The sequence below is a fragment of the Eleutherodactylus coqui genome, chromosome 11 (genome assembly GCF_035609145.1).
Source record: "Eleutherodactylus coqui strain aEleCoq1 chromosome 11, aEleCoq1.hap1, whole genome shotgun sequence".
NCBI classification, from domain to species: domain Eukaryota; kingdom Metazoa; phylum Chordata; class Amphibia; order Anura; family Eleutherodactylidae; genus Eleutherodactylus; species Eleutherodactylus coqui.
The window spans coordinates 6576560-6589682 of record NC_089847.1 but is presented as its reverse complement, the minus strand read 5'-3'; the positions used below and the strand labels follow the sequence as shown (position 1 = coordinate 6589682).

The following is a 13123-nucleotide window of genomic DNA, read 5'->3' as shown; positions in this document are numbered from 1 at the left end:
TCAAAATATTTACCTTCATACCTGCACACATAGCCAGATGGAATAACGATAGAATGTATGAGGTATTAGTTCATATTTTGGCCAAGATACATAAGCCCGCGAGCCCGCTTCAGGGGTCCTTATTGTCTTGTGTGTCCCTACTCTAATAAGACAACTTCCTGCATGCATGGCTATCGTTTGTCAGGATGGCCCTGTGCTGAAACATAGGGACCTACCTAGATGACAAATGAAACCCAGCAGGACTGAATGCAGCTCGCACCAACACGTCATTGGATTTGCATACAACACAGAACACCATGCACTCTCAACAGGACTGTTCACACCACCCGTCCCTGTGGAACATTACATTGTTCACAGCTAAACACACTGAACATGCCAGTTCACACCCCAAGTCTGGCCACCTGCACAGACACTCAGGATCAGGACACTGTTCCACTGAACAAAGAGCAGAAAGCCCAGCAGCCTCTAGCAGAGGAACTGGAATATATGAGCAGCAGGTCGGTGGTGATTGGCTGGCTGGAGAAATCCACACCCAGCCAGCTCAATCAATCCCAACCTGTGGGGCTGCGCTGCTGTAAACCCATGTGGAACAAGAGATCCCAGCAGCACACCCTAACAGTACCTCCCCCCTAAAGAGGAGACACAGGCACCCAACACACAGGGGTCTAAGACCCGGGAACTGGCTGGCTTGGGAAATACATTCAGCCTGCTCAATCAACCCCCACTTGTGGGGCTGTGCTGCTGGAAACCCAGGTGGATTAACAGATCCCAGCAGCACACCCTAACATTGTTGATATGCACAAGAAATAGATCGCAGCATGCTCTATTTCTATGCGTACCACGCAGCGTGAGCCCTATATACGTGCATATGGACAGTGTTGCATACACTGCCTATACAATACATTGCATAATAGTGGCATTTTCATACACAACCCCGCAATGAAACAGAGCTGGACTGTGCAGTCGCAGCCATATGCCGTCTTACAGCTCTCTGCCGGTAGACCCCATATTACAAACATCGGTAAAACTCTGCGGGGAAACCCACAGTGTTATACTGTTATGGCCGTGGACATGAGGCCTGACCGTGACACTGCACATTCCGTGATGACCTGAAAATATTTCTGGTGTTATGCATCAGATCTGTTTCACCTTCAGGATTATATAACTGTATCATGAATTTTGCCCATGAATTGCTGGGAATTACACACTGCAGATTGTATTGATGGATGGCATCTGTTTGTAATGTTGTACTAGGAGTGGAGTCTAATGGGTAATAATGGTGCAGATTATAAATTGGTTTATCTGAATGAAACTATTTGTAATCTGAACGCCGTATTCACAATAATTAGTTTTTTTTCCCTAATTGGAATCTATGATAAATATCCCCCTCTCCCCCGCCCCTTTTTCAGTCTCTTATATGGTGTTTATTCAGATGTTCTAGGGTCAGGATCCAGCATAGGGTTGTTCTTTTCAGGGTGGGTTCTGCATATCAGGGTTCCATAATTGTAATATAGTTTTTTCGATCCCCTCTTTTTAGCAATCTAGAATAAATGTAAATTGTAATCAAAGACAACCAGTGAGATAATCTGTGGTCAATTCAAATTTACTGGTTGGCAAGATATATTTACCCTCCAAGGTGGTTTATTACTTGGGTTCTGTGATTGCATGTCAGAGAGAAATGTCAAAAGTTTTGATCAGTGGGGGTCCGAATTCTGAAACCCCTGCGATCACCAGAACAAGGAGGCGGAAGCGCTCATACAAGCACTGTGCACCTCGGCTGTCCTCACTGCTTTACGGCTGCTCCCGGCGGCTGAAGATGGCCCGCATAGAGGTATATAGGAAGCTTCTATAAAACCAGTCAGGAAAGAGGAGAGGAATTGTTCTGGTGCTGTACCCATATAGTAAGCTGGGTTCTGGTACTGTATATGTAGCAAGCTTTAGTTCCAGCAGTGTATCTATATTAATACAGTGAGCTTGGTTCTGTTAACCAAGCTTATTACATGGATACGGTATGTACTATATCTAGTGAGTAGAGTCTGTTCTGATGCCGTATCCATGTAGTAGTCTCTTTTGCTACTGCATTTATGTAGTAAGCAGAGTTCTGGTACTGTATTTATGCTTATGCTATCGTATCTATGTAGTAAGCTCAGTTCTATTGTATCTTTGTAGTAAGTGGCAGAACAGACTGGTGGTGGGGGAACCACAGTCTTCATCCAACTCCGGGCCCATGGCAGCTGTAAAGGGGTATTCCCATCTCAGCATTTATGTCCTACCAATCTACATGCTACACCCCAATGTATATGGTTGGCATTAGTGGACAGGCAGCACCTCACTCCATTTCCTATAAGGAATATTAACCCTATAAGTAAAGTAGCTCCACCCCACCACCCCTTCATATCTTCTATTCTCTTCGGTGGGAGTTAAAGAAGCCGTGCCAGACTGCCGCCTCGGCTCTTTACATAACCCCCACTGAGATGGTCGTCCAACTGCCTTGGGTTTCTCATCTCAGCCATGAAACACTAAGATGGAAATACCCCTTTAATCCAACTCCGAATGTGCTGATTGTGTGGGAGGTCGGAGACTGAGACTTGTATTATGGAAGAGCAGGGTCCCAGCGCACAGAAGATTTCAGGAGATGAATGTGGCAAACTTATTGGAGGTCACTGACCAAGACTCATAGTGGAAGGAGAAGGTCCTAGTAGACCATTTCAGAAGTGAAGTATGGGGGCAGTGACCCGTCCGCTCCGGCAGCTCTGTTATAGCAGACAGAGACCCAGCTGCAAGACAAAAATGCTACAAAATTTTGTAGAAGCAACTTTTATTAAAAAGTGGAAAAATATCCCAGAACACCTTGTAATTTACACCGCATGTTGCGCTCTCTATGATTTACACGGCATGTTGCGCTCTCTGTTCATGCTGTGTAGTTATAATCTACAGCTCGGTGTGATCACTTCCATCCTCTGCCAGGGACCGGATTTTCTCTGGAAGGATCTCGGTCCAGAACTTGAACTTCTCCTCCTTCAGCTTTGAAGACGCTTTCAGCTTTAGGTTAATCCCCATATAACGTTCATCTGCGCCGTACGGCGGCCATGTTGTCAGACCAGGAGAATTGGGGTCCCTGCAGGAAACAATGTGGCATTGTTATAACTAATGAGGTGACACCAGCGGCGCAGTGAATGTGCCGCCATTCTAGTCCAGTGCTATGGGCTTACCCAGTCCGAGCAAAGTTAGCCCAGTATCTCATCATATTCCTGCTCAGGGCTTTCTCAGCGTCGGTTGCAGGTCCTGAGAGAGAAAACATCATCATCAGTGACCAACATCCAGTTCTATCAGCTATACACAGTGGCAGCATAAGTCTCTCTACTGATGGTTTGTTACAATGTATCAGGCCAGGCTGTTTAGCTCACAGAGGATTGTCTGGTCTGGATATAATTGCAGAAGATCAGGGTGACTTTTAAAGGGACGTCTGAGACCAAAGTCAGATTTCAAAATAGTCATAAATCATCACCCAATACTAGAGGACGTCCATCCATTACCTTTCCTCTTGATTTTCTGCCCTTCAGTCTGAGGAATCAGCAATGCACCATTTACATCCTGTTCACAGACTTCCTGTCTCCTGCTTCTACTACATTTCCCATAATCCCTTTGGCTGCATCTCAGACAGTATAGTATTCTCCTCCCCTAAGAGGGTGAGCAGTGCCCTGCTCCCCTCCTGTGGATTACAGTGCCACCATGTACTGAGCTCCAGGGTGAAGTCCTGTCTGCTGCCACTATCAGCCTCTTTGCAGCATCCAAAATGGAACTATAGAATTGTTACAGGCTGAACTATTAAAGTTAGCCTCAAGAGGGAGCCACAAAGCTCAAAAAACTGGCTGTTAATAGAAGTTAATTGAACTACACTAGAAGCTTTCAGAGTGTGGCTCTGTGTGGAGCATATATCTATATTACTCCCCAAATACACCCATTCGCAACCCAATCGGTTGTTTGGATTTACTCATTCACGGTGATTGGTTATTTGAGTTGGTTGTTTAAGTTGGCTTGTGTAGAAGTGGGGAGTAAAAGGCCAAAATGCCTGTGGGGAAGGGCCAGTGGCCATCTTGGGACTAAGAAGCAGTGTGTTCAGTGTGATGTCAGCAGAAGAGCTGACAGTGATACAGCTGGATCATGTGATGGCCAGCAGGAGGCTGAACACTAGAAAAATGGCGCAGAAAATACATTCTGAAACCCACAATCCTCCTCGGTTTATTGAAATGCACCAACTAAAATAATCCCGTAATACCCCTTTAAGTGCAATTTTTTTTCTGGATAACATTCACTGTGGGGGGTAAATAAGATGTTCCTTCGATAGATCTGACCTTTACAGATGCAGCAATGACAAATATTTTCTTCTTATAAATGTAGAAACAGTGTTTTAAAAAAATTAATTACCTTTTTTTTTTCCAACCATTAATAAAGAAAAATGTAAACTTATTCTCACATTTTTTGTAAACAGGGGGGACTTGAACTTGTGATCATTTGATCGGTCCTGCTGTATAATGTAATACCACAGTATTACCTTATACTGCGATCTGACAGGCATTATAGCAAGCCACAGCACAGTCATGGCTTGATAGATAATCAGCTATGGCCACGCTGGGGGCGATAAAAAGGCCCCAAAAATAGAGCGGCACCCTATGATCTCATTGCGGGAGGGGGTGGGGGGGGTGGAACTACAAAGTGATTAAAGGGGTTGTCCAGTTGTAAACAACGGATGGCCTGTCAGCAGGATAGGCCATCCATAATAAATCGGCGGGGGTCTTTGACCATCAGGGACCTCCGCTGATCAGCCATTTGTTGGGTCATTGTTTGTCGCACTAGAGGCGGACAACACAGGAACCGGAATACGATGTGGACACCGGGCTTACACAGATCAGATCCGTTTATTTCAGTTTTAATTCTATTTCTCGGCTCAGAAAATGGAATATGATAATTATTATGACTGAAAGGCAAAAACACAGGAGGGAATGTAGAGTAGGCGGCATGCAGTTATTACAGGAACGTTGGATAACCCAAGGATACGCACAACGCTAAAGTGCGCAGAATATTATAGCAATCTTTTATAAAATCACAAAAATTAGCAATACACCTGAATTGTAAGACACATGGTAGTCCCAATGAACATTGTAACCCAGCAGTGGTGGTCTCCGCACCGTCCGAAACTAATGCAGATGTGGTCCACAAGTGATGGACACTGAATGTATTTCCCTGGCGTTGGCTCAAGCTGATGTATTATTAACTAGCAGGCCTGCACTTCAGTTATCCATGTGCACACGTTTTCCCCTGAGGGTCAACCTCACTTACGGATCTCCAGTGTGTTGGGTCACCATAGCATAGGTTCAGCAATTTTTGTGGGGGGATGTCCCGATGCACAGCTGCAGGACTCTCTGTAACAGTCTCTAAAGCTCTAGTCCCTGCAGCTTTGTGCTCTCAGCAATGTCGGTTCTGCCTCGTTATGGGGATGTACTTGTCAGTTACAGGGGCTCCTTCCTTGCTCATGCCACTGTCCCTCTCTAGCAGGCACACAATCTACAGGGTACGTCTTACACAGGTCCCTTAGCAGACTCCTTACTCATCCTGTAGCTCTCTTCCCACAATAAGATGCCTCTCTAGCTTGTCGCTCTCACTCTTGGTGTCCGGCTCCTACAGTTCCTGTCTGAGCACATCGATCCTGGGCACCTCACTTATCCCCAGTCTTCTAGACATCCTATCTGATCTCTGCAGCCAGTGTGAAGTATACAACACTCCACTAAGCAATACACAAAATGCAGTGATGTATGCTGGCCAGTAGAGGTCACTCTTATACCATCCAAAGATACATCATCTGAGCCCCTTACATTTTCATATTAGGAGCTGATTTCTGCAGGAAGCATACAGCTCCTTTTCCACTGCAATGGCTACACTTGGTATTGCAGGCAGTCAGCTGTTTGCTGGGCCAGTGTTCTTGTGCACTGAGCTAATTTCTACAAGAAGCAGATTGATGGGGGTTCCTGGTAATGGACTTACATCGATCTACTATTGATGATCTATACTGTAAAAAGTCCATCAGTAGTTCTCAACTGGACATCCCCTTTAACCCTATAGTGTGTCTGCAGCTACTCGTTCTCCCCTTCTGTCAGCATTGTACCAAAAGATATGGGATTTAAGTCATTCTGGTTGCTAGGTACACACTGCCAGCAACCCAACTCATTGCTAGAGGTGTTCTGCCACCATTACAATCAGTCTCTTTGGTGTCCAACTCATGGCGAAATTTGCTCTGGACTGAGGGCAGAGAGTGGTGGTGGGGCCACCAGGACAGTAATGATAATATATGACATCTAGTTTTTTGGTCATTGACTCACCAGCGAATAAGACGCCGTCCCTCAGGAAGGGTCCTCCGAAGACAACGAGGAGCTCATCAGTGTGATCGGCCTTCACGTAATCAGGTCTCACATGAGCCAGTAGACTTGGTGGGTGCTGGTACTCATAGAAGTAGACTGGGAGCCCCGCATCTAATGAGATAATAAGAAGACGGAATGTTAGTTGGCGATGGCTGCGGAGTCATCAGTGATCATTGTTATACATAAGGCTATAGACTGGCACAGCCACAGAGGAAGACACCATAATGGTAAGATGGCACTGAGACCTGTAGTATTGCCATGCCCATGTGCGAAATTGGAAATATTAAAGGGGTTGTGCAAAGGCAGAAGTCGCTATCCATACGTCCTACTAAGACACATGGCGAAGGTTTATAAAACAGTCTAAAAGACAAATGCGCTTCATTGCTCTTAACAACCAATCAAAATGCAGCATTCATTTTGCATTCTGCTCTGGTAAAATGAAAGCTGCGCTGTGATTGGTTGCTAGGGGCAACTAAGACCATTTTTGTTTTAGAAAGTTTTATAAATCTGCCCCGTGGACTTCAAATAAGCGTGATGCCTCACTCAGGCCCCTAAAATATCAGGGTCCACACCACCATGGGGTAGTCCCCCTATCTAATGACGTTTGGTCAGTCAGGAAGAGAAATACATGGACTGAGTTTATACCCCCCTGTAGAAATTGAAAATCAAACCGCTACCTCCTGGGTGCATGAACACCAAACTAAACTTCAAACAGTTCACAGAATAGTAAATCAATGAATGCAAAGAAACACCCGAGCTAGCAAGCCTCCCATACAAGAGACTATGCATAAACCAAGAGATCTAGTCCGAGTCGGAGCCATGAGGCTAAGAGGAAAATTCGATGACCATTGGAAGCCTATTCTGTACATTGAAGTACAAAGAGTCCTTCCACATGAGCAAGCGTGTGATGTGAAACCTAAGAATGGGAAAGGAAATTTAAGAACTCTGCATCGCAATATGTTATGCATTCTAACTCCAGAGCAGACCCCGCTTCTTGGGAAGAGTAAGACTATTCAACTTGAAGAAATCAGACCTGCTGACAAATGGTGGGCCATACCTGTGCCTTCAGAAAACTCTAGAAGCCGACACACTACTGCAAAGAGAGGTCGCCCCTCCAGAGAATGCTGTAATCAGGGAAGAATCACCCAACGAGGGGCCCTGCAGATCAGCACAATCGAAGGTACACAGCGCGATGCAGCTGATGATTTCATTTTGGGTTAAAGACTTATATAGAGAACATAAATGTTACGTGGGGTGGAAATTCATACCACAATTACAAGTTACCCCTTATCTGCTGTGGAAAGAAGATAACTTATAATTGTGGTGCAACCCTTTAATATACCACTTCAGTCATATAAATACAGGTATATGAGTTTAAGGACCTTCAGAGAGTTCACATGACTTATTCTAGTTTTGTTACTGTGGAATAACAGGACCTGAGTTGTCCAATGATTAGCTGATTTGCCAGGTATAAAAAGCAGGTGCTGTTCCCGAGCTGTGGTGGGACTCAGCAGTTTTTGCACAGAGCCTTGTGAGGAGTGAGCTGCCCCAGTGCTGTTGGAAAATGGTTTTTCCTGTACCAGAGAAAGTGCAACTTAGGTTCCTGGAGTGGTGCTACCCAGCTGTTGTAATGACAGATTGATATCTGCCGATTGTCCAAGCAAACTTAAGCTGTCATTACCAACCAACAAGTGCCCAGACATCGCCAGGAAAGAGACCACCAGCCAGAGCAGGTAAACCACTAACCAATATCTAGATATTCAGGTTTCGATGCTATGTAAATAGGCTCATCATGAGTAAAACAGATTGTTTTGACATCATCACTGTACAAAGGTCCTGGCTAATAATATATAATACAGGCATCACATGACTGCAACATACAGCTGTTCTTATATGTGAATACTACAACTCCCAGCATGCCCTGACAGTCAGCACCTCTACATATCATCTACAATGGGACAGATTGTACCTCGATGGCTTTTTGCAATCCGTAGAGCCGGGATAGCAAATATTGTATCGCCAAGCAAATCCAAGAAGCAGTCACGGATCTCCAGCGAATCATCGGTGTCACCAAGATACTCGTCAATGGCAAAAGGAATGGCTTTGGGCTTTGGACCCTGTAAGATCAACATTAAGGACAATAAGTAGGACTTCATAGAAAACTAACCGGGAAATGAAAGAACATAAATGTGTTCACCATATCTCACCAGGATAGGAAGATTTTGGAGGATAGATACTGCGGCCTCCCGCATCATTCCTTCCGATATCCCTGTTATATTAAACATCTAAATAGAGAGAGTCATAAGTGGATATAAACATTATTACACAGTAATATTGCTGAAGATGTCGTTCTACTCACATAGAACACTCTTGAGCCCTGAGAAGGTTTATTATTTTTTAAGTCTGCGCAATATTTCATCATTGGAGCTGCGGTTTGTGCTCCAGAGCTGCTCTTCGCATTGTAACTGAAAGCAGGAAGTTGCCGGCATTTTCGGGCAAAATGAATGGTGTTAAAAGTTGTCACCTGGTGACCTACCTGCTTACAATGACCATAGGGCCCTACGGAATGGGAATGGGGCCCCACTCACCCATAACCACCCTCAGTGTGCTCAGAACATGACAGGCTGTTGATATGTTTGCTCCCCGCTCTTTTCCCCATATCTTTTCCTCCTCTCTCTCCCAGCGATCTGCATTCAGTTTTAGGCTCTGTTCACATCTGCCCTCAGGGTTTCTGCTTTACGATTCCGTCCTAGGAGCAGAAAAATGGAATCCCTGCTGGGAACAGATTCATCTGAAGATGGAACTGAACGGCACTGGACAGGCTCTATTGACTGTAATGGGGTCCATGCAGATTGTAACCTGCCCCCTGGTGTTTTACCAGATGAAGTAATGCAGCATGCTGCACTATCTAGGATTTAGGATGTCAAGCTCCACCACCTGCCTGCTACTCTACACTATGATTGGTGTTCTGGGTACCAATCTCTGGCTTCCCTTCACCACGCTACTTGCCAACTCTGGTTGCAACAAGAGGCTCTGAACCCGAACCTGGAATGTTACAAACTATTTTGGTAGACTATTCAGAGGATAGTTGTCCTGGGTAAAGCCATTCTTACTGTCTACTGCCATCAAATGCTGTCACCACCAACTTCGCACCCCCTTAGTTTGTGGGGCCCAAAATCTCTGCTGGACCTATCTGATAATTTTACCCCTATGTATGTTAAACTGACCATACTGTTAGATTAATTAATCTGATAGTTTCAGCAGAGTGGACCAATAATCCAATGTGTATGGGGACCTCTGGACTGATAGCAGATGGTGGAGCAGAGAAGGATCGGGCAGCTGGATTTCAGCATGTCCGATCCTTTCATTCCCAGGGGTGATAACGGCTGCCAGACTCCCCTCTTGCTAATGACTACAGATGCACATTCGGACAAGCTGAGCGTACATGTGGATGGAGTAGCTGGGAAGAATAGCGGTCAACCAAATCAGCATTTGGCCAACAACTAATGTGTATGGCCAGTGTTACTCCCTTTGAGTATTCAGCAACTGCTCGGATTAATGTGGTGGATGCTTCTCAGGTACAAACATCCATATGGCAGCCCACATGCACTCGGGGAGCCAATGATGCACACTCCTCCTCCTTGTGTTTCCGTTCATTTCAATGGATGAGGAAAAGGCTAAATGGACTATAATGTAGTGCAATACACAAAGCAGATCTTATGCCGCTGACTACAATACCTGCAGACACCATTCATACCGAGTCACTGCAGCAATGTGTACAATGCAAGTCCGAGAACGGCATCCCTTAAAGGGTCATTTACGAGTTTAATACCTACCAATGGCAATATCCAGCCAAACTCATGAGTATTCATTCCAATGATAATCGGGACCTTGTTGATTTCCCGGTCAGCCAACATCTCCTCTACTGGTTTAGGTAGGAAGACGCCGTCCACACGGGCAGGAAGAGGCAGCATGCCCTGCAGAGACAGCAGATGAGTTATATAGAACATGGACCCCATATCATTTTTAGGTTTTTCCACAATTTTTTTTTCGGACCACTTTGGGGCACATACCGTATATGCCTTTTTGGGAGTCAAAATTAATATAATAAGCATCTTGGCTTGATTTTTTTAGTTTGTTTTTTTTTCTTATGGTTTTTGCCATGCAGGATAAACAGTGTTCAATTTATTACACAGGTCATTATGGCCACAGTGATACCAGATGTGAGGATTTTTTAACCTCCCTGTAGATGTCTTGAACCCACAATCATATGATTGCTATAATATTACATTGCAGTCCCTCTGTACTGCAATGCATTATCGCTATTGCTACTGATCATATGCCATGGCAGAATCGGACATTGCGGCAGGCCAAAGATGTCAAAGGGACCTCGCTCCCTCTGGGAGCCCTTCACATGCTGCACTCAACATTGAATGTGGCACATAAAGGGTTGGCAGCAGGGCATTCGTGTTTGCTCTGATCCTCGCTGTGGCAGCGGGAGGCTGGCTGTCACTCACAGCTTTTGAGCTGGTGCCATACACCGGACATAAGTTTACATCCTGTTGCAGTGAGTATCAGCTGCCCAGGATGTAAACATACATCATATAGTGTAAGGTCCTGTACCCTTACCGGTAGCTCACTTACCGGTTGTTCTGTTACATCATATGTTGTACTTGATGTTTGAAGTCTTTATGCTGCACTTTATTTATATAATGTCTTGGATTAGGTACACTGCAGAACTTATGTAGTCAACGTATGTTGGCCTGTATAAGGACTGGAGTCACAAACTTGACAACCTTGCCACCGTACACTGCCCGACTTCGCAGGTAGCACCAAACTAGAACCCCATTCCCACTGCAATGTTTCCCCGCAAATGCGGTTCATGAGAGGTAAAATAGCAGAGCTACCGTTCCTGACACCTGAACCCCTCCGCAGTACCGCCCGTCTGTGCGGGGTCGCCACACTTAATGTTTTTTTCCTTAAATTTTTGCATTTCACCATTAAAGTAATAAACATTTAAAAAAAAGAACCTCTAGATGTTTTCCCCCGTTGGTAGCAGGAACAATATCCTGCCTGGTCTTTCCAACATGTCTGCTGTTCTATGGAGGCAGGCTCACAAATCTGGCAAATCATTCACTATAGTCGTGAATACACGGTCCTTCACGTAACCCCAGAGGAAGTATACTGGTGGAGTAAGAGCTGGCGAACGGGGCGACCACCACATTGGTCCTTCATGTTCAATCCAGCAGTCTGAGTGTTATTGAGGAACCTCATCCGTACGCCACCGTGATCATGTAAAAGATGCAGTACACAAATATACATGTAACGTGTAATTACTGCATATGTTGTATCCCTATAGCATATATTGGTGCGTATTACGCATCAAAATAGGACATACTGCTTTTTTTTTTATTACACGTACAAAACTACCCCCTTCCCCCCCAAAAAAAACACAGGTGTATTAGGCCCATTAGTGTAAACTGGTGTGACTGAACTCTTAGACTCGTGAGAAGCTTCCAGAACCATGTTTTATTGTTTCTCCATCAGGCGCCTCTCCTCTACTTGCCAGTAATTTCTTCGCACTAAAATGGTTGATTTAGTTTCGGCGCACCGCACTACTGTCTGCGCACAGTTCATACCATCGCGGTGCTGCGCAGAGAGCGCGGACTTCAAGATGAGACAGAAGGCCTCATTTACCTGAAGCATCCAGCAGGGAGGCGCTCTGGTCCCCACGGCAACCAATCACAGCTGCTCTTACACTGCTGAGGTAAAGTGAAAGCTGCGCTGTGATTGGTTGTTATATATTACACTGCTGATGTAAAGTGAAAGCTGCGCTGTGATTGGTTGTTATATATTATACTGCGCTGTGATTGGTTGGGCAGCACACTGTGTTACTATTAGACGGGTTTGATAGAGGAGAACCAAAATTCTTCCATCCAGCGCCGAATACATCCATCATCCATACTAGCTTTATCATACTGATTGATGGAAATGGGGAAGGTTTGATCAGAAAACCTTGAATTACAGTAAACACTGACTGCCCCCGACACCTTTATTAGAGCCCGGCCCTCTCATGATTGGTGCCCCCTGGATGGTAACTCTCCCCGTGACCTCGGAGTGCGGCATAAAGTCACGTGGCGATTTTTCCGTGAATCACTTTCCGTATGAATCCACATTAGATGGGAAAATCCATCGATCAGAGCGACTTCCAATGAGGCTGGTCATCGGTGCTGGACTAGCGGGGGTCTCACTGCCAACCACATGGGGTTCTCTTGCGTAATGGTGTGCAGTGTATATAGAGAATGGCATGAAAAAACATTCAGCGAAAGGGGATCCTGTGGACACATCCTCCTCTGACCCCTTTCGGTGATGAGTTGTCAGGAATCGTTCTAACCAACAGGCGATGGGATATAAGAGCAGATGACCAGTTCAGCATCATTGTGTTTAAGAGAAACTAATAGCAAGACCCCCGGAGAAAAAAAAGTGCAGTATACCCTGATGAGGGTTTGATGGCTTCTTGAGATAAGGTGATTCTTTCTCTAGATAAGAAACATTTATTCTCAAGGGTATTTCAATCACTTCAGGCATTATATTGCTAAGTAGTTAACAGTGAAAAGTTGGATCATAAAATGTAGCTTTTTATCCATACGGTTTTACTCCCACTTTAAAATTGCCAAAAATGTAGATAGCATGTTCACAGGAGAAGA

The 13123-nt window shown here is 45.1% G+C and overlaps 1 protein-coding gene across 1 annotated transcript in view; it reads right to left on the bottom strand.

The window, feature by feature from the left end:
- Window positions 1–2801: 2801 nt before the first annotated feature.
- LOC136582014 (fatty acyl-CoA hydrolase precursor, medium chain-like) overlaps window positions 2802–13123 on the bottom strand; it is a 62566-nt gene continuing 52244 nt past the window's right edge. The window contains exons 9-14 of the mRNA XM_066582747.1: window positions 10253–10393; window positions 8624–8701; window positions 8386–8533; window positions 6378–6527; window positions 3213–3285; window positions 2802–3118 (exon numbers count right to left, since the gene is read on the bottom strand). Coding sequence (XP_066438844.1) covers window positions 2932–3118; window positions 3213–3285; window positions 6378–6527; window positions 8386–8533; window positions 8624–8701; window positions 10253–10393 — 777 coding nt within the window. The 3' untranslated portion in view covers window positions 2802–2931. The remainder of the gene's footprint in view (window positions 3119–3212; window positions 3286–6377; window positions 6528–8385; window positions 8534–8623; window positions 8702–10252; window positions 10394–13123) is intronic.